This window comes from Saimiri boliviensis, chromosome 11, assembly GCF_048565385.1.
Source record: "Saimiri boliviensis isolate mSaiBol1 chromosome 11, mSaiBol1.pri, whole genome shotgun sequence".
NCBI lineage: Eukaryota > Metazoa > Chordata > Mammalia > Primates > Cebidae > Saimiri > Saimiri boliviensis.
In genome coordinates this window covers 73,724,218-73,746,349 of record NC_133459.1, presented here as the reverse complement: position 1 = coordinate 73,746,349, position 22,132 = coordinate 73,724,218, and the positions used below count along the sequence as shown (strand labels likewise).

At 36.2% G+C, this 22,132-nt stretch overlaps 1 protein-coding gene across 1 annotated transcript; it reads left to right on the top strand.

The window, feature by feature from the left end:
* Nucleotides 1–9,956: 9,956 nt before the first annotated feature.
* On the top strand, nucleotides 9,957–21,565 carry ASB17 (ankyrin repeat and SOCS box containing 17). Its single transcript, XM_003921399.3, has 3 exons — nucleotides 9,957–10,478; nucleotides 18,805–19,084; nucleotides 21,280–21,565. The coding sequence occupies exons 1-3, from the start codon at nucleotides 10,078–10,080 to the stop codon at nucleotides 21,484–21,486; spliced, it is 888 nt and encodes a 295-aa protein (XP_003921448.1). The 5' UTR covers nucleotides 9,957–10,077; the 3' UTR covers nucleotides 21,487–21,565.
* Nucleotides 21,566–22,132: the final 567 nt, after the last annotated feature.

Genomic DNA, 22,132 nt, shown 5'->3' with positions numbered 1-22,132 from the left:
CTGATTATTATGTTATGTGCCTCATCTTTGTTAGATATCCAAAAACCAGTTAAGAGGTTTAAAACCAAAATGAGATATCACCTCAGGCATTATGATGGGCCGTTATTTAAAAAACAAAACAAAAAACAAACAGAAAACAAAAAACATTGCTGAAGATATGAAGAAACTGGAGCCTTTGAGCACTATTGGTAGAAATGTAAAATTGTGCAGCCATCACAGAAAACAGTAAGGAGATCCCTCAAAAAATTAAAAATAGTAGTACCATATGATCCAGCAGTTCCACTTATGGGTATTTATACAAAAGAATTGAGAAGAGGATTTCAATTAGATATTTATACTTCCATGTCAATTGCAGTATTATCTACAATAGTCAAGAGGTAGAAACAACCTAAATATCCACCTACAGATAATGGATAAAGAAAATGTGCCAATGGGACCTAATCAAACTCCACAGCTTCTGCACGGCAAAAGAAACAGTCATTAGAGTGAATCGGCAACCAACAGAATGGGAAAAAATTTTTGCAGTCTACCCATCTGACAAGGGGCTGATATCCAGAATTTACAAAGAACAAAAACAGATCTACAAGAAAAAAACAAACAAGCCCATTCAAAAGTGGGCGAAGGATATGAACAGGCACTTTACAAAAGAAGACATACAGGAGGCCAACAAACATATGAAAAAATGCTCAACATCACTGGTCATTAGAGAAATGCAAATCAAAACTACATTGAGATACCATCTTACGCCAGTTAGAATGGCAATCATTAAAAAATCTGGAGACAACAGATGCTGGAGAGGATGTGGAGAAATAGGAACACTTTTACACTGTTGGTGGGAGTGTAAATTGGTTCAACCATTGGTGAAGACAGTGTGGTGATTCCTCAATGACCTAGAAATAGAAATTCCATTTGACCCAGCAATCCCATTACTGGGTATATATCCAAAGGATTATAAATCGCTCTACTATAAGGACACATGCACGCAAGTGTTCACTGCAGCACTGTTTACAATAGCAAAGACCTGGAACCAACCCAAATGCCCATCGATGATAGACTGGGCAGGGAAAATGTGGTACATATACACCATGGAATATTATGCAGCCATCAAAAATGATGAGTTCCTGTCCTTTGTAGGGACATGGATGAACCTGGAAACCATCATTCTCAGCAAACTGACCCAAGAGCAGAAAATCAAACACCACATGTTCTCACTCATAGGTGGGTGTTGAACAATGAGAACACATGGACACAGGGAGGGGAGCACTACACACTGGGGTCCGTCGGGGGGAAATGGGGGAGGGATGGGGGTGGGGAGGTGGGAGGGGATGGCATGGGGAGAAATGACAGATACAGGTGAGGGGGAGGAAGGCAGCAAATCACACTGCCATGTGTGTACCTATGCAGCAATCCTGCATGTTATTCACATGTACCCCAAAACCTAAAATGCAATAAAAAAATTAAATTAAAAAAAAGAAAATGGGCCACATATGTACAGCAGAATATTATTCAGCCTTATAAAAAAGTAAATCCTGCCATGTGCTACAACATAAATGAAACTTGAGGACATTATACTGAGTGAAATAAGCCAGTCAGAGAAGAAGAAAGGCTGCATGATTCCACTTATGGGAGGTAGCTAAATTAGTCAAACTCAAGGAAGCAGAAAGTAAAATGATGATTGCCAGGGGCTGTAGGGAGGGAGAAATAGGGAGTTTCTGATAAATGTGCATACAGTTTTTGTCATGCAAAATAAAAAAGTTCTAGGTATTTGCTTACACTTGAAAGTTTATTAAGAGGGCAGATTTATGCTTTGTGTTTCTTTGACCACACTACATAAGATAAGGGAAAGTGATATCTACAAGATAAGCAGAAAAGATGATATTCTCCTGGGGAAGAGGGAAGGTAAGAGTCTTACATTCTTACTTGGGTAAAAGGTCACGATTTCTACACATAAAGTGAAGTCGGGATTTTAATGTACTTCTGACGATACTTTCTACCTTAAATGTGTTTATCTCAAAGAACCTTGCACAGCTCAATAGAACAATGACAGACAATAAAAGAATCTATTCATAGCTTTTAGTTATTCATAATCCCAGAACATCTATCATGGTGAGACTTTTAAGTAGAAATTTAAGAGATTAGATCTTTGATTTTGTTTTTTAAAGGGCTAAAATTTCATATATGTTCTTATGATTTTCTGTTAGTAATTGTAAGCATTTCCAACATGCTCAATATAAGTCATCTGTGTGTTTATTTTTAAAATTTAACTGTAATACTAGATATTTTGTGTTTTCTGCCTTGCTTAGCCACAGCTGACTAGCCTGAGGGGTAGTCCCAAGGAAAACTCACATAAAATTTGATCAAGGCTATGTGTTAAAACAGCCGAACTTAAAAATGTGAGTTAAAATTAAGTTTAAAAATTGTGTTACAAATTTGAGTAGATGCTGTGAGGTAGAGAAAAGTCTACCAGTTGAGCTTTGTGCAGGCCAAAGTTCTGAGGGAAGCAAAATGACAGGTCTAAGTATTTCCTGAGGGTTGTCTGAATTCATGAATAGAACAGTAAAAATTCAGTTTGCCATGTATCTTAAGATACTTTTTAAAACTGAAACAGTGGTACTAAAATATATTCAAGGCATCATATAATATGTACACAGACATGGACATGGACACTCTGCCTTTGAAAATACATACTGATCTTACCCATACTTCAAAAATCAGGAAATCCCACTTCTCTCAAATATCTTTTTCCTTTGTATTTTATTTTAAATACACAAATCAATACTAGAGACAAATGGTACTGGGAATGGGAAAGCCTGGTAAAAGGGCTAATACAGGTTGAGTATCCCGATCCAAAATGCTTGGGACCAGAGTGTTTCAGATTTTGGATTTGTTTCAAATTTTGGAATTTTGCATACATATACATAATGAGATATTTTGGGAATGAGGTCCAGGTTTAAACATGAAATTCATTTATGTTCCATAAATATTTTATACATGTAGCCTAAAGATAAATTTATACAACATTAAAATAATTTTATACATGAAACAAAGTTTGTGCACGTTGGTTCATCAGAAAGCAAACATGTCAGGTATGGAATTTTCCACTTTTGATGTCATATCAGAGCCACAAAAGTTTCAAATCTTGGAATATATTGGATTTTGGATTTTTAGATTAGGGATGCTCAACCTATGTACCTCTATAAACTTTATACAGTAGATATAACTTTTACAAGCTTAATTTTATAAAATTATGTAACAACTGTATTTCTGAATTCATCAAAAAGTCATTCTTATCTACTGACATTTGTAGTTTCCTGAGACTATACAAACATGTCACTAATCTGTGACTTACCTACACATTTCATTTCTGGAGCAAGGGCTTAGCTGGCCAACTCTGTTCTTGGCATCTCTCCTTAGGCAAGTGACTACCTCAGTTGTCTAGAGCTGTTGTGCTACACCTTTTATAGTTTCCCAATTCCTAAACCACTACACTCAGATTTTCCTGATATGCTACCCTCTTATGAACAAAATGTAGCTAGGCATTGCTTGGCCAGATTCTGCAGGCCAGACTTAGCAGCTGGTGCTCCTGTGTGAGGAACACTGCAATAGATCACAATGGAACCCTCAAAGGCAAAAGTGAAGAGACTGTGCAGTCAGTAAGTCATTGGTGCCCGCTCAGGATTTCCAAGTTCAGGGGAATTATTCAAGCTAGGGTTTCATCATGGGATAACAGTTATCACCACAACAGAAACAGTATATGAAAGTATTGAAACAGCTGCTTAAAGCTAGTGGAGCCTTGGTTTCACAGGCTGAATTAAGGGACCTAATGCAAACTGTTGTTTCCTATAACCCATGTTCCTGGAAGAAGGCACACTAGACTTAGAGTTCTGGGAACAAGTCGGGAGAAATCTTAAAACAATGTCGTGAACAAGAACAACAACAACAGTAATGTCTTTAACATTACGGGCCTTAGTCAGGGCTGCTTTGGCCCCACTCTATACAGAAGAGCCTAAAAAGGGAAGGCACCTACCTCACTGCCTCCTCCTCCTCCTCCCTCAGCCCTACGATTACCAAGTAAAAGTGCCACAGAAGACTCCCAAGTCCCCTCCCCCCATAAAGTGAAAAAGGGCAAGGGAGACACTAAAGCTGTGGGACCCTGTCTTAGGCAAGAAGCATTACAAGGGGAGTTCTTGGCCTGCCCAGTAATGCAAGATCGACAACGCAATCAGGTATATGAACCCATTTCTTCTGATGCTTACAGAGAGATAAGAAAAAGCATTAGAGAAAATGGAGCTATTAGCCCATTTACAAAAGGATTAATTGAAACCATAGCAGACAACTTCCCTATGACTTCATGGGACTGGTCAGTGCTAGCTAAAACAACTTTAGAAGCCAGTCGATAACCTTCTCTAGAGGGCAGACTTCGATGAATTATGTGAAAAATTAACGCTTTTCTAATAAGGGCCACTGTTATTCGTCCCCTACCCCTGACATGGCTCTCTCAAAATCCTATTTGGGTAGAACAGTGACCTTTAAAGGTAGAGAAATTACTATGAGCCCATGAATTAGTCGAGGAGCAATTAAAAGCCAGCCATATAGAAATTCAACCATATTCATCATTCCCAAAAAGTCTGGCAAATGGAGACTTTTGCATGACTTATGGGCTATCAATGCTAATTTGCAACCTATAGAGGCTTTTCAACAGGGGCTCCCTTCCCCTGAGGTGATTGCTCAGAATTGGCCTATAGTTCTCATTGACTTAAAAGACTGCTTTTTTTTTTTTTTTTTTAGACAGAGTTTCACTCTTGTTACCCAGGCTGGAGTGCAACGGGGCGATCTCGGCTCACCGCAACCTCCGCCTCCTGGGTTCAGGCAATTCTCCTGCCTCGGCCTCCTGAGTAGCTGGGATTACAGGCACATGCCACCATGCCCAGCTAATTTTTTTGTATTTTTAGTAGAGACAGGATTTCACCATGTTGACCAGGATGGTCTCGATCTCTTGACCTCGTGATCCACCCGTCTCGGCCTCCCAAAGTGCTGGGATTACAGGCTTAAACCACCGCGCCCGGCCAAAAGACTGCTTTTGTACTATTCCCCTTGCAGAACAGGACAGAGAAAAATTTGTGTTTACAATACCATTTATCAATAAAGGCCAGCTTGCTGATTTCACTGGAAAGTGCTTCCTCAAGGAATGCTACCTCAAGGAATACTGAACAGTCCTACCATGTGTCAGTATCAGTAAATCAGGTTTTGCTCACCAGTAGAAAATAATCTTCTAATTGTAAGATTATTCATTTTATGGATGACATTTTATTAGCAGCCCCATTAGAGCCAGTATTTTAGGTTGATATGCCTCTGTCCAGAGGAATGCAGACTTAACAGGTTTAACCATAGCACCTGAAAAATCACAAATGTCCTCTCCTTCAAAATATCTTGGACATACTAAATTCTCAGTCAGTAATACCCCAGAAGGTTAAATTAAATACTAGCAACTAACGTACTTTAAATGTTTATTGAAAATTACGGAGAGATATTAACTGGCTTTGCTCCACCTTGGGCAGAACTACTGATAAACTGCAAAACCTGTTTTCTATCGGAAAGGGCAATAAAACTCTAGATTCTCCCAAGTATTTAACCTCTCCAGCAAAAAAGGGAAATTGAGAAAACAGAACAAGCTATTTCTCAGAGGCAACTAGATTGCACAGACCCAAAATATTCAATTCAATTTTTTGTTTTTCCTACAAAACATTCCTCAAGAGGATTAACAGGACAGATGGCCCCAAGGCTGTCCTTCCTACAATGGTTTTTTTTGCTCACATACCTCAACTAAAACACTGTCTCCCTATATCCAGCTAGTTAGTAAAGTCATCTATATGGGCCACAGACAATGCAATCTGTTGCTGGCTTATGACCCTGATGTCATAAAAATTCCTCTGAGTAAAAAGCAGTTTGAAGCAGTATTGCCCCTATATCTAGATCTTCAGATAACACTCTCTGGTTATACAGGCCATATAGAACATGCCCTTCGTGCTGACAAACTACTTCAGTTTTTATTTCATACTCCTGTAGTTTTGCCTATAAAAGTAGTTAAATATGCTCAGAAAACGAAAAAGGGGAAATATGAGTAAGGAACCTGCAACACTACTAGCACAAGCTTTATTTATCCTTAATTTTTTTAATTTAAATGGCAAATTTCAATCAGCTATAGAAAAGCACTTTGCTAAAACCTCTTAAGACATAAAACCCACAGTTTTACGGAAAGATGTGAACAGTAATGTATGGTGTGGTCCAAATGATTTGCTCACATGGGGAAGAGGATATGCTTGTGTTCACAGCCCCTCAGGTCCTCTTTGGATTCCCGCACAACACATCAAACCAAACCATGGCATGGCTAGGACCCAACTCAGTATCAGAAATTTAAAAATGACCCTGCAGGACCCACAGCCCCGTATGTCACAACCTCCTTGGTTGAAACAAGCCCTGGACATTACCTGGGAAATGCCGAAAAAAACAACTCAGGAGGCTGAGCAAATCCTGCTCCAAACATCATTCAGTCCAGATAATTTTTTCCTTGTTTATTCTCTCACTCTGCCTGCAATCTGTACCTGCTACACTCTATTGAGCCTGTCTTCTAAATCTGTCTTTTTTCTGCTTCTTACTTAGGCAGACACTCCCTTCCTAGCCTCTAACGATGTGATTGCTTGGCTAGAAAGGATTAATATATCCCTGGTGGGGTCCCTCATTAATGGCACACTTTGGACTGAGGTGCCAAGTAACACTACATGTCACTCCTTGATTGGAAAAGAATGTTACTGATTATACTCATGTTTGTCTGATGTTATTTACTAACTCTAGAATGCAAAGCTGGAACACAACTTATAACCACAGTGCTTGACAAACCTGTTGCTGCACACATCTGTACTCTTCAATCTACAAAACCTTATCAAAAAACAGAAACTGGGGAGATGTAGGAGATCAGTCAGGGTGGTGGGAAAAATTATAGAAAAATTATGATCCTTCTTGGAAGGCTGGGAGATTTTGCAAAAGTTTTGGGAAAGGGTTATGGCTGAAGGCAGACTAATCCTCTTACCTTGAGCTAATAGCATAGGGCAGATAACAAGGGGGTGCAAAGGAATTTATCTAGATAAGTTTGTTAACCTATTTCTCTGGAAACCACCCTTTGATCATCATGCACAGGACTGCTCCCTACTTGGGAGGTCGACAATGTCAATTACGCACAAATGATGTTTGCTCTAGGCCTTAAATTTGTTAAATAAATGTGAGCCTCACTGGCTTATCACTTATGGAGGCTGCTGCTGACTCTGGCAGGAGTGCCCTAGTTGCGCTGACAGGCAAGTCTGTGTCTGTGTACTCCATTCATCTGTCGCTTGGCCAGAGTCTGCAGGACAGACTTGGCATATTAGCAGTGAAAATCACTTAAAAAAAAATTTTTTTTTTGAGACAGAGTCTCACTCACTCTGTCACCCAGGCTGGAGGGCAATGGCACAATGTTGGCTCACTGCAACCTCCGCATCCTATCTTCAAGCCATTCTCCTGCCTCAGCCTCCCAAGTAGCTGGGATTACAGGTACATGCTACCACACCCGGCTAATTTTGTATTTTTAGTAGAGATGGGTTTCACCATGTTGGCCAGGCTGTTCTTGAACTCCTGACCTCAAGTGATCCACCTGCCTTGGCCTCCCAAAATGCTGGGATTATAGGCATAAGCCACCATACCTGGCCAACTTTTTAAAAATTTTAAAGAACTAATACAGCAACAGTTTTGACTTACTATGTTGTGGTTATTATTTCCAAAGTGAGCATGCCTTGTTTCTCATAACTGCAAAAAATACACACTGATATTCAAATTATCAAGAAAGTATAAATAAAAAGGAGAAAAGAATCACTCAAGTTTTCATATTCACAGATTTACATTAGTATTACTTTAATGGATATTCTAAACACTTTTTTCCAAAAGCAGGATTAACCTACTATCTTCTGCTTTTTGACATATAATTGTAGAGCTCTTATTTCATGACTAGTCTTCATCAACTAGCCATAAAAAAGGAAAGGTAGCTCTCTTTGAAGAATCAGGTGAAAGTAGAGAGAAAGTCTCTAGCCCCATTCTCCTTGGATTCAAATTCCAGCTTTACCACTTATTAGACAAATGATCTTGGGCAAGACACTTAAGCTCTGTATCTCAGCTTCCTTATCTGTGAAGTTGTTGTAAGAATTAAAAGAGTTAATATATAAAGCACTTAAAACAGTACCTGATATGTAACAAGTAGTACACAGAGTTAGCATGCATGACCATATATGGTCATACAAAGGTAATAATAATACATTGTTATAGAAATAAAAAGTAACTCATAAAGGAAGATATGTATAATGTCATCCTATTTGTATAAAAATGACCAAAAAAAATTCAGATTAGGTATTATTTTTTAAAAAATGACAAAATTTTATATACACATAAGCAAAAATATGTTTGAAAGGGTATACATAAAACTGCTAGCATGATTACCTAAGGGAGGAATTTTTACTGGCTCTATAATGTTTCTACTTTTTATAAGTTTTATGTATTATATTAAGAAATTAATAAAATAGTTTAATTTACAAAATATTTTTGAGGCAAAAAAATTAGAACAGAAAAAGTGAAAGAAAACAACAAAACTTGCTTTTCAGAAAGATGACAATATGTAGTTAGTTTAATTAGGTTGTCCAGCTGGGAAAAGACAGTTTAGAGTTTACAAAATAAAATGCAGTATTAATGGAAGTATAGTAAATCTAAAGTTATAATTTTTCTTACTAAAGAGACATCATTCATATGATTGAAAGAAAAAGATGGAAAGAAAAAAGAAAATATTTAATTACCTTTAGAAATGCTGATATATATACCCAAAGTTGTTAACTCTGATCACTCTGTGAATGGTATAAAAAGATGGCTGAAAAATTAACTACAGAATAATGATAAAAACAACCATAACATATTTCCCCTTTATTGTACGGGGGCAAGGACACCATATCAAGCTTGAAGTACCTTTCATGCCTAAATTGTATACATTCTGCCTGGTTTATAGAGGAATAATTTCTCTAAAATTTAAAATACTAAAACAAAGTCTTTAAATTTTGGTTAATATTGTATGACATCCCTTCTCTTAAATAAAATAAATGGGTTACTTAGATGAATATGCTGGCAAGTTACCTTACCTATGTATGCCTCAGTCAGGCAAGGGCCTCAAGCCTGTAATTCTAGCACTTTGGGAGGCTGAGGCAGGCAGATTACTTGAGCTTGGGAGTGAAAGACCAGAATGGCCAAAATGGCATAACTCTGTCTCTACAAAAAATGTGAAAATTAGCTGGGCATCGCATTGCATGCCTGTAGTCCCAGTTACTTGAGAAAAATGTGGGAGAGTCGCTTGAGCCCAGGAGGTCAAGGCCACAGTGAGCCATGATCATACCACTGTACTCCAGCTTGGGTGACAGACTGAGACTCTGCTCAGAAAACAAAAACCAAAAACAACAAAAACTACCCATGAAGCCTCAATTTCCTCAACTATAAGATAGGGGAAAATAGTCAATGATGATTAAGTGAGAGCATACAGTATTCATGCAGAACATGTGAACAACACTTGAATTTATTCAGTCTAGCAATCATTTTCTGCTTATACAATGTCCACAACGGATAATTAATCTGTTTATTACTATTATTTAGCCTACTGCAGAAACATGCAGAACTGAAGAAATATGCCAGCTACCTTGAATTGAATTCTTAGAAAATTAAATATATTATCTTAGCTTTCATGCATGCCATTTCTGTCCAACATGTCTCTTTCAAATGTCACTAGTTACATATAATATCTCCAATCTCTGACCTATGCTGGTGACAAATCTCCACCTATTGTGATGTCATCCATTACTTTATGGTAATATCTCACATATTTTTCCTGGTTACAGTTTAAAGGGCACTTCTGTTTGTGGAGTAAAGCCATAGTTTGATACACATTATCAAACTATGTAACTGGAGGATTACAGTATGCTTACCTCTGATTTTATTTCTACACCGCTGCTATAAGTAACAATGAGTAAATCGACAAAATTATGTCGTAAGACTTCTTGTCCAAGAAGCAATATATTCTGTAATCTCCTTGACAAAATTGTTAAAAGACCCTCTTTGCAGTTTTTGGGTCAGTGGGGATATCACTGTTATGAACCTAGGATTTACAGGTCACTGGCAAAAATTCTGAGGTATGTGGATTTGGATGGTTTTGACGCACTACTCACAGATTACATTGCATTTGTGGAAAAATCAGGATACCGTTTTGAAGTAAGTTTTAACCTCGACTTTACTGAAATATGTGTGAATACAATTCTGTACTGGGTTTTTGCCAGAAAAGGTAATCCTGACTTTGTGGAATTGCTTCTCAAGAAGACAAAAGACTATGTTCAAGACAGAAGCTGTAACCTGGCACTGATATGGAGGTAATAATCTCACATGTTTTCACTATAGAATAAGAAAATTTATCTTTAGGGGAGTGGAGTGCTTCTTTTTTTCTAAAATTAATATGAATAGTGGCTATATGTGAAATAAGGAATTCTCACCTAATTGCTTGACCATTTATTCACTCCTTTACTCTTCATGTACTTCATTTATACCTATATGTACATTATTATATACCTATGAATCATTAGTGATTCTGTAGTGCTAAACAACAAGTTTCTCTAAACAAAGACACTTCATTATGTAATACTATGATTTCCTATTTCTGAGAATCCTGAGGTTTTATATTTATATATATTTATAAGCTGACTTTCAAAGTACAGTTGGGAATATGCACACATCTTCACAGAGTAATGCTTATTAAACACAGCAATTCCCTATTTGTGTTAAACATTGATAAATTGGACCCCAAATTCTCTAAATTTGAGCACAATGAAGGTCAAGTACCTGATGCTATTTATTATAGAGCCGAATTTTTATAGTCTTCACATATCAACCGACCTAATACATACTACTGAGGATCTCATGAAAATAAAATCTCCAATGTATCATCTTGATAGAGCCTGTAAAATAGATTCTAAAGTAACCTAGTTTGCACTAACTTTAATTTATTCTTTGATTTTAGGATGTTTATCTGAATAAAGCAAACACACATGTGCTCATTCATTCAGCAAAGTATTTCTTGATCACCTTACTATGTATGCAGCACCGCATTAGGTGCAATGATAGATGCATGTATGCAATGAAAAACAAAAGTGACAAAATCAGTTAAAGACTAAATCAATTTAGGTTCTACCTAAAGCAGAGTTTTTTCTTGTTTGTGCATCACTATGGTATTGCAGAACCACTGGATTTCTTAATGATTACTAAAGTACATGAACTGACAGCTGTGGTTTGGAAACAACAGTAAACAAAACCACCGAATAGTACTTTGTGTTTTAAGCAACTATTATATTTGTAACTACAGAAGAGATCGGCAAAGCTTCTAAAGCTGACTGTCACTAGCTGGGCTAAGCAGTGTCTGTCTATAACCCTGAACGTCCCATTAGAAACAAAAATGGAGTCAAACAGAGGGATAGAGATACATTTTTACAAATTAAAAAAGGAAGCACAGAGAGGAAAGCTAGAATGAAAATGAAACAAAGAGAAACATCATAGAACATGATAGAGTGCCATTAATAACCATCTTAAGACAGGTTTAAAATTAATAAATTTCAATTTAGATGCATCCACAAGGTAAAACCCATTACAGGCCAGTTCTACTGATCACAACATCATTTGGACCTTTCAGAATCACAGAATTTTAAATTTCGATGGAGCCTAAGAATTCATTAGCAGACCTTTACTCTGGACAGCAACCCTCTGTAGGGCATCACTGGTTGATGCTCATTGGTCTCTTCTTGAACGATTCTAGTAGTAATGAGTTAACTATTTCCTGAGGCAAACCATTCCTTCGCCTTGGGGGTCCTTGTTTTTCCAAGTTCATTCCTACCTGTAAGGCCTCAAAACACTGTTCCCTCTGCCTGAAAAATCTGTTCACTTGGATCTTCCTCCTCATCAGCTAGGTCACAGTATAAATATCATCTTCTCAAAGAGGCCTTTCCTACTCACACAATCTAAAGAAACCACTTAGTCATTATTATAGTATTTTACTTTAATTCTCTGCACCCACTGATCACTGACCTGTTTATTTACTGTTGTTCCTTTTTTCATTGGTTTGTTTGCTCACTATCCTTACGGATAGTGTGTGTGAAACTATGTCATACACATAGCAACTGTTCAATTAAGATTTTGTTGAATTAGTGAATTTTGAAATAGTTTTATTTGATCATTCTTTCTCGTAGTATGCTGAAATCTGCTTGCACTTCTCCAACCCTGCCCCTGTGGCCATAAAAATCAATCTGCTAACTCTTTTCTACATGAAAACTTCTCAAATATTTGAACACACCTATTATGTCCTCATAATGAACATTACAAATTTCCTATCTGTTGTTCTTTACTTCGACAACATCATTCTTTGGTCATCCTCCCTTGTTTACACTCTAATTTGATAATTTCTCTATTATATCTCCCTGGAGGAGAGGAGATAGAATTAATGAGGAAAAGAAATTCAAGTTTGTTCATTTTCACCACAAACCTGCAAAAAACATCTAAATTCTATGGTGTGACAGATTGTAGGTGGCTAAAGAGAGAAGATGTCATTCCATTCAAATAACAATAATAATTTATTAAGCATTTTCTCAGTGCCAGGCACTATGTTATTTATTGGGGATACAAAAACAAAGTAGACATATTTCCTGATTTTAGAGAGCTCACATACTAGAAGTGAGGCATAAAGGTAAACAGCAATTATAACTACTCTATAGATACAAAAATAGAAGCATGTACAGGTAGAAAGAGCAGAGAAAGAAACTTAACAGGGAGGAATAGGTCTCTGAGAAGGCTCACTAGAATAGGTGATGTCTTAAACTGATTTTTAAAAGACAATGGAGAGTTTTTCTTTCTTCAAGTTCCCTTGAAGACATGTAATCTAGATAGAAAGAGGATGACTGAAACTAAGGGAGATATAAACAACATTGTTGTATCCAATGACTACAAGCAGTTTAGTAACAGCTAGAGAGTGAGATCGGAATCAGGTAGTAAGAGAAATGAACACTGGAATTGAAAGAATGAAGGACTTTGTAGGCCAGACTGAGGAACATGAAATTTATACCACAGGTAACGCCTGGCCAGTGAAGGTCAACTTGTAGAAAAAAGATTCATCAGCCCCCATTTGAAGACTCGATTTTGGGAACATAGGCTGCAGCTAGGGTAGGGAAACCAGTTAGCAGACTACTCAAGCCCTGCAAGTACAATGTTCTATGCAGGAAGAGTTGGCGGAAAGTGATCTAATTTTTTCAAAGGGAGGTGATTAGAGAAGATCCCTGAGGCTGAATTTGCATAGCATGCATAGTGTGTGTACTTAATTTACACATGTATTTATAATAGTTTTGAGGGGAGAACTAATTCTGCTCTGCCAACATCCCTCCCAACCTCCGGTCGCCCTTTGATACTACAACTGTCCAGGTAAATTACAATGAGACCTTAAACTGAAACAATAGCAGTGGGAGAAAGGAGAGAGATCTTTAGACAAAATAACAAGACACAGTAAGTTATTATAATTGGAGGATCTAAGAGAAAAAAGAGTTAATTTTCAGATTTCTAAATTTTGAGAGTGGTTGAAAATTGCATTAGTTTCCTGTTGCTCCTGCAACAAATTGCCACAAACTTAGTGGCTTAAAACAACACGAATCGACAGTTTAGTTCTTATAGTTCTGGAGATCAGAAGTCCAAAATAGTCTTACAGAGCTAAATCAAATTGTTAGTAGGTCTGATCCCTTATGGAGAATAGGGAAGAATCTGTTTCCTTGCCTTTGCCAGCTTTCAGAGGCCATCTACATTCCTTGGCTGATGGCCTCTTCATCTTCAAAGCTATCACCATAATGCCATCATATCTTATTCATTGACTCTGCTTCCAACATTCTCTGCACTTACAAGGACTCCTGCAATTACATGGGCCCACCTAGTTAATCTCCCACCTCAAGATCTTAATCATATCTGCAAAGTCATATTTGCCATACTGAGGGGCCATTATTCAGCCTACCAAAATGGTCATACCACAAACTTAGCAAGATAAAATATTACAAAAACCTAAGTTTTGGAAATGTGAGTTTGCACTGCCTAATGGATATCCAGGTAGAGATGTGCAGTACATGGCTAGATATACAGTGCCAACCTTAATGTTTCTTTTACAACTCACATCTATATTAGGATATCTGTTGGTTCTACCTGCAAATAATATACAGCCTACACTACTATGTTCCAAGCTAAGTGATTTCTTTCCTTCTATCCTATAACAAATTCTCAACAAACAGCAGATCACATTACTTTTCTACTCAAAACATCCAATGACTCGTCCATTTGGTTTAGATTAAAAGGGGACGTTTGTACAGTGACCCATAAAGCTCTAAATAATGTGGCATCCCATTACCTCTGTCTTCTTTGAGCCACACTTGTTCCCTTATTCTCCCTTCAATCCAGGCACACTCTTCCACCACAGGGCCATGAAATATCCAAATGGTTAACTTCCTCACCTCCTTCTTGTCTTTGTTCAAATGTCATCTTTCAATAATGTACTCTCCTATCATCCTATTTAATATTTTTAAATGTCCTAACTATACCCACCCACAGCATATCCATACTTACTCTGCTCTACTTTTCTTTCCAAGCACTTATCAACATCTAATATAAAATTTGCTCGTTTACTATGTTTATCCTATATTGTTGCTAATCATTCACTATAATATAAGCAAGACAGTAGGGATACTTATTTTGTTTCCTGATATAACCCAAGCACCTAAAACAGTTCCTGGCATATAGTATGCATTCAATATTTGTTAAAATAAATAAATGGACAGGAATTGAAGTTACGGTCATAAATGAAATTTCCTGGGAATAGTCAAAAAAATGGTCTAAATGCCATGCATACTTACTTGGATGTTGAGGGCAGAGGAAGAGAAGCCAGTGAAAGATGGTTGAGGAGAAATACCCAAAGAGATAAATGGGTTACTTGGAGAGACTAGCCCAACTAAGTAAAAGGAAAACAAAGTGTTAAGAAAGTCAACTATGTGAAATATCACACACACAAAATTGTTATGGAGAAGCATCTTTCAGATTTTTCAGAAATGGAGAATCAGAAGGGAAAAAATTAGAAATAATTACAGCTAAAAAACAGAATCACTCTCTGAATGTCTATATGGAAATATTATGCCCCATTTCATAAGCATTATGACAGGTTTTCAGATACCAAGGGTTCAGTTCATTAACCTCACATTTAAAAACTAATCTTGCTTTGCTTGCTGTACTTCATCCATATAAGTACTGCTATAATTAACTGTCAGTACAGATTAAGCAAATTCTGGTTTACAGTAACATACTCTTTAAACATGAGGATTAATCAAATGTCATTTGGGTAGAGATTAGACTTTTAAATCTCATTTTAAATCTATTTGAGTTTTACTCATGTTTCCAACATTTTTTAGTATTCATTCAATATCTTCTAAAGGTAATGTCAATCTTAATATGTTAGAATCAACTAATATCTCTAAATCTTAATAATGACCACTTATGGTATATTTTGTCTCCTAAGTCTCTCAAATTCCCATACTTACAGGGTTCTTAAGTCAAATATTTTCTTAAGGACTAGTGAGGTGAATACATTAAATTGTCTTTGAAAAGTTTAAGTAATTGCACATCAACAAAAATCTTATTAGGCCTGAAAGCTACAAGACAAATTCAAGGATTTTTTTTACTATCACATATATATAGTCAAAATTTCCAGTAAAAAATTTCCAATTAACAAATATTTGAGTGCCTAATGTGGGCCCAGCATTGTTCTAGGCACTTAAATATACAGTCGTGAATTAAGATGAAAATTACTGTCTTTTGGGAGCTTACACTTGTAGATTGTTTTGATGAGAAAATGAAAGTTTAGAGATGTTAAATACGTTTTCCAAATGATACGAATTTATTTATTTATTTATTTATTTATTTTGGAGATGGAGTTTCACTCTTGTTGCCTAGCCTAGAATGCATGCAACCTCCTCCTCCCGAGTTCAAGTGATTCTCCTGCCTCAGCCTCCAGAGTAGCTGGGATTACAGGCATGCATCACCATGCCTGGCTAATTTTGTATTTTTAATAGAGATGGGGTTTCTCCATGTTGGTCAGGCTGGCCTCAAACTCCTGACCTCAGGTGATCTGCCCACCTCAGCCTCCCACAGTGCTGGAATTACAGGCATGAGCCACCACCCCTGGCCATGATACAAATTTAATGTAGTTATGTACAAAGTGCCCTGAGAAGTATGAGGTGTATCAGGGTAATCAAAGAAAACTTCACAAAAGAGTTTGTTAGACAAGGTCTCATAAAGATGAGCTAGATTTATCACAAAATTGAAAAAAATAAAGGTGGGGGAGAAGAATAAATACAAAGTAAAGACATGTGAAAGACCTGGATGCAGCGGTCGTTTGGAAAACTGCATACCAATGATAGATAATGTAGAAAGAGAAGTAGTTTAGAAGTTCTCTATGTGTTGCAAGTATTTATAAAAAGAAAGGATGAGATGTCCAGGACATTACTGGTCTGGAGATGACTCCAGGAGAGAGAGGAAATAATACATATCCATATTCATATGTATATGTGTGTATATATATATATATATATATATATATATATATATATATGTGTATGTATAGTCCCAGTGACAGAGTTACGACAAAAACCTACATCTTGATTTCTAAAATGCTACTTTGCACTATACTAAACTATTTTTTTAATTACAAAATCCTGCCATCAGAGTTTGGTGAAGCTCTGGACATAAACTAGTTGGTCCAGTGACTTTCCAACTATATACTTTTTGGATTCAGGCCCAGTAGGGGTAAGGGCTCTTGGACCTCAACCAGAAAAACTATCTTTTCTTAGTTTTGTCAGATTCTTCAAAAAACAGTGTGAAAACAGTTCATCTATTACAAAATATTTATTTTCTGTAGCTGGTTCAGGTATAGCAATCCTCCAGTGCTGGTTTATGCTTGTGCCTAAAACATTCTTTTGAATCTTTTTATTGGAAAACACCTGCTAATCTTTCAAATCAGTTTCTGGATAACCTACAGAAAATGACCATTTCAGATAGAGTTAAGTACCCTTCCTCAGTGTTACTACAGTACCTGAACATGCTTCTATCATTGTGATTGTCACCTTGTATTGCTTTTATACAATTTATTGTGTTTTCCTTACTAGATTATAATAATAATCAAGAACTATATCTTTCATCTCGGTGTATCTACTCCTCTGTACACTCTAGACAAGCAAGTGTTAAATAGGTAATGAGGGAATGAGCACATGAGTACATAAATGCTTGTGGAAACAGATGTAAAGAGGCCAACTTGCCAAAGATCACACAACTTGCCCAATTAGAAGAGTCAAAACTTAGAACCTGGAACATTTGTCTCTGTTGTTTATACCATTATACCATGCTGCCTCCCATTTTACCTAAGTACTATACATGCAATCTTAAAGTTCCCCTTTTTTCTTTTCTTTTCTTTTCTTTTTTTTTTTTTTCTGAGACGGGGTTTCACCATGTTGGCCAGGATGGTCTTGATCTCTTGACCTTGTGATCCGCCCGCCTCAGCCTCCCAAAGTGCTGGGATTACAGGCTTGAGCCACCGGGCCCGTCCCCAAAGTTCCCCTTTTTTCATAAGACTTTCCTTGCTCTGAATAGTTGTCTAAAATCAGTATTTATACTGTGTGTGGCTTTCTGCCGTATTTTATTAGGCCAGTCAAGGGAATTCCACAGACAAAAATCATTAATAAAATTTCACTTTTGTTAGCCTAAAAACCACATTACTTGGCAAAATTATGGCTTACTAATAATTTTGGCTTGCTAATAAAATCCCCTGTGGTCAAGGACACCACAACAATAATTACAGTGACCAACATAACAGCATAAAAGTCTATTAAACGAAACAACTGCAAGAAGTATATACCATTAGAAAAAATAAAATTTTCATTTCTGTCATAAGGGAAGGGAAATTTTTAACTCTAGCCATCCTGTGGCACTCTAGGAAAAACAAGATTTCAGAGGAGACTCAAACTTTTACTCAAGAAGAAAATTCTACCCTTGAGGGATGTGATACAGCTCTCACTATAATTTACATTTCCTTAGCCCAACCAATTCTAATTTTATTAAAGTGAAAAACATAGAATAAAAATAGTTGCATTTATTCCTTTCCTAATCTCCAAACTCAATTAAAGCTCATATCTGATATATGATCAAGAAGAACAAAAACAAAAAGATATGCCAATGATCACATTCTTTTCTATTTAATAAAGTCAAATCGAAAAGGTCTGTCCTTCTTTTCCATTTTATTTTTTCCAGAGCTACCTCAAATTTGAAATACTGTCCTAAGCAGTATAGATTTCTCAACTAGAATTGCTATGACTAAAAGTAAACACTTTACATATATGATAAACTGGCTTTGCTTATTTTTACAACTGTAAAGGGGGTTTAAGTGTTTGGTAGGAGTTTTCTTTTAACCTTCAGTTTGACCTAGATTCATAGAGTGAAAAAAATTTTTTAAGTAATATATAAAGTTACATTTAAGATATTTAACATTTAAGATAATACTATTATTTTTCCATTACTAGTAATACAAAGTGTTTGTCACATTTCTTAATTCTATATCCAGTGAGTTTTGTTTTGTTTAATTCACAGAACTTTCACACCAGTATACTGTCCAAGCCCATTAAGTGGCATCACACCTCTCCTTTACGTAGCTCAGACAAGACAGTCTAATATCTTTAAAATATTACTGCAATATGGAATCTTAGAAAGAGAAAAAAACCCTATCAACATTGTCTTAACAATAGTACTCTACCCTTCAAGAGTGAGAGTAATGGTTGATCGTGAATTGGCTGACATCCACGAAGATGCCAAAACATGTTTGGTACTATGTTCCAGAGTGCTTTCTGTCATTTCAGTCAAGGAAATAGAGGTAAGCAAAATACTGCTTTTAAGTGGGGGAAAAGGTTCAAATATCGGTGAATCTTAAGATTCAACTGTAAAGGAAATAATTGTTAATTTTTAATTTATAGATTACATCCAGTGACAGATCACTGAGTATATGCCTATTAATAAAAATAATAGGGAAAATCTCAAACAGTTCTTTACTTCTTTGTTTTTAGAAATATGAAAGAATTTTAAGTTATATGTATTTTAGTATTAAGTAGATATATATTATATCCTAATGATATTTTTTAAACTGTTTAATATTTCTCTGTCCTTTAACAACAAAATCAAAAAAATTTAACAGACCTCCTTTCTAGTTGAATATTTCAAAATGAGGGTTACATTTCTCCCCACAAATACAATCATATGTCAAAAAACAGATTTTGCATTCAAGTTCTCAAAGCAATGTCAAGCATTATAAAAATATAAATAAAGGCTTAAATTATTTGTTCAACTGAAAATATCTAACCCTCAGAAATGTGATGATCTCCTTGGTAAGGTTTCTGGAATACACCAAATGTAGAGAAAACAATTAACAGCATATAAGATATGCTCCCCTGTCAAAATGAACTGCCAGCGTCAGCATCAAATCAAATTATTTCCATCAGTAGCAAGAAATAAGTCAAATTATCAAGGAATCCAGCAGTTCCCCTATCCTTTAAGGATGTGATTTCAGAAATAAACTCATAAAAGATATAACTGTACTATTTTTTTTTTCTTTAATGCCTCAGCAATGAAAGATGCCTTTCTAAACCTTTAAAAGAATGCTTGGGCCAACTATAAGCAAAGCCAATTTATCAAATTATTTTGGCAACCCATTTTTAAAACAAAAATAATTTTTTTTCATTTTCAGAAACTTGCTTGTCCTTGGTCCAGTATTAGTCCTGCACAATTGTTACATAACATACAAATTCTCAGCAAGTTCCATGAATGCTATTCCTGAGATACAACCCCGGTAGAAAAGCACTAGCATAGAGTGAGTTGACCAAAATCACCTGCCTAAGTGGCAAAAAAATTATAGCTGAGTTCCAATCAATTGCAGTTTAATAAAGTAAAATAGCATTGAGCAAGAAGATAAAGAGTAGCATTAAAACTGCGTAAAAAACACTTTAAATACCTCTGTTCTGCATTTCCACACTTCCCAGTAGTTTTCCCTATCACAGCACATATTTTCTGTTGTAAGTGTATGTTTAGATATTTCTACCTCTACATCACGAGTCTTGCAAGCACAGAGGCTATGTCTATTTTACCTGCCCTAGCAATTATCCCAAGCACTTACCACAATGTTAAGTATATATTCTTTAATAGTTAAATAATTGAATAAATAATGAATGCATTATATATGTAATATAATTAGATAAGAAATAGTGTCATGTAACCTGTGGAGTATATGTTCTAGTGGAGAATATTTCTGTAATACAGCAATGTCTTTTCCTCCTAAGTCAATCTGTTGACATTTGACCTGTAAGATTCATTTTAAAAGATGCCTTTCTAAACCTTTAAAAGAGACATCTTTAGGCCAGGCGTGGTGGCTCACACCTGTAATCCCAGCACTTCGGGAGGCCAAGGTAGGAGGATCACTTGAGCCCAGAATTTTGAGACCAGCCTGGGCAACACAGTGAGACCTCGTCTCTATGGGGAAAAAAAAAAAAAGACAACTTTTCATTTGGACAGGCCTCCCGGGTCTTCTTATATGTGAAACTTTACAATAGAAACCTTATTCTACAATGGATATCTCCTGGGAAACCTTTAGGACTTACATTGTCTGCATCCAATCCCAGACTAGTTGAATCAGAATTTGTGGAGTAGGGCCTGAGCACTAGTTTTTTATAGTTTCACAGATAATTCTACTATGTGGCTAAGTCGACCATAACTACTCTACAGGAAGAAGTTGATAAAATGTAAGTACAATCCAACTAAAATTAAAAACTTGTTCAGATTCATAGTCGTAAAAAATTTTTGCCTTGTGTCCTTAGACATACAGATTATTTAAAGTTTATCCTTGTGAAAAAAATGGAAATAAAATACTTGCCTCAAGTAAAAATACTTTGGAAAAAAGTTATAAGGGTTTTATAAATTTATAATCTATTTTCTAAATTTAAATTAAAAATAAGTGTTAATAATTTAGACTAATCCAAATTACAAAACATTACAAAAGTAAAATATTTTGCTTTTCTTCAGACACAGCTGAGTTTAGGAAGACGTCCAATTATTTCAAATTGGTTTGATTACATTCCTTCAACAAGATACAAAGATCCATGTGAACTATTACATCTTTGCAGAATAACCATCAGGAATCAACTATTAACCAACAATATGCTCCCAAATGGAATACTTTCACTTCTAATTCCTGCTCGTCTACAGAACTATCTGAATTTAGAAATCTAACACACATCAATGTCCTAAGTTCCTTAACAATGCTTACCAAAGTATGGCTTAGAAGTTAATAAAAATTAACTTCAAGTAAGTTTTTATTGTATTGAACATTCATTTAGAAAATATATTTTCAGGCCGGTGGTTCACACCTGTAATCCCAGCACTTTGGGAGGCCGAGGCGGGTGGATCATGAGGTCAAGAGATCGAGACCATCCTGATCAACATGGTGATACCCTGTCTCTACTAAAAATACAAAAAATTAGCTGGGCCTGGTGGTGCGTGCCTGTAATCCCAGCTACTCAGGAGGCTGAGGCAGGAGAATTGCCTGAACCCAGCAGGCGGACGTTGCGTTGAGCCGAGATTGCGCCATTGCACTCCAGCCTGGGTAACAAGAGCAAAACTACGAAACTCCGTCTCGGAAAAAAAAGAACAGTGCCAGAAAATATATTTTCACACAACATCTTAACTGGATAACTTTTTAATCAATACGTGACTCTGCCTACTACCTTCTACAGAATGGAATAAATTATATGCATTTTACACAAAGAAAAATGAACTATTTCGATCCAAATTACATTAAAATGCAAATATAGGTTAATACTGTATGTTCTTTCATCACGAAAAAACTTCCCTAAAAAAACAGAGCTCTGAGCCCCTC

What these genes read in the sequence shown, in the direction of transcription:
- ASB17 (XM_003921399.3), top strand. Translation starts at nt 10,078, where the DNA reads ATGAGTAAATCGACAAAATTATGTCGTAAGACTTCTTGTCCAAGAAGC. An exon ending in AACCTGGCACTGATATGGAG is followed by an intron (nt 10,479 to 18,804) that starts GTAATAATCTCA and finishes TTTAATTCACAG; the next exon opens with AACTTTCACACCAGTATACT. An exon ending in TTTCAGTCAAGGAAATAGAG is followed by an intron (nt 19,085 to 21,279) that starts GTAAGCAAAATA and finishes GCTTTTCTTCAG; the next exon opens with ACACAGCTGAGTTTAGGAAG.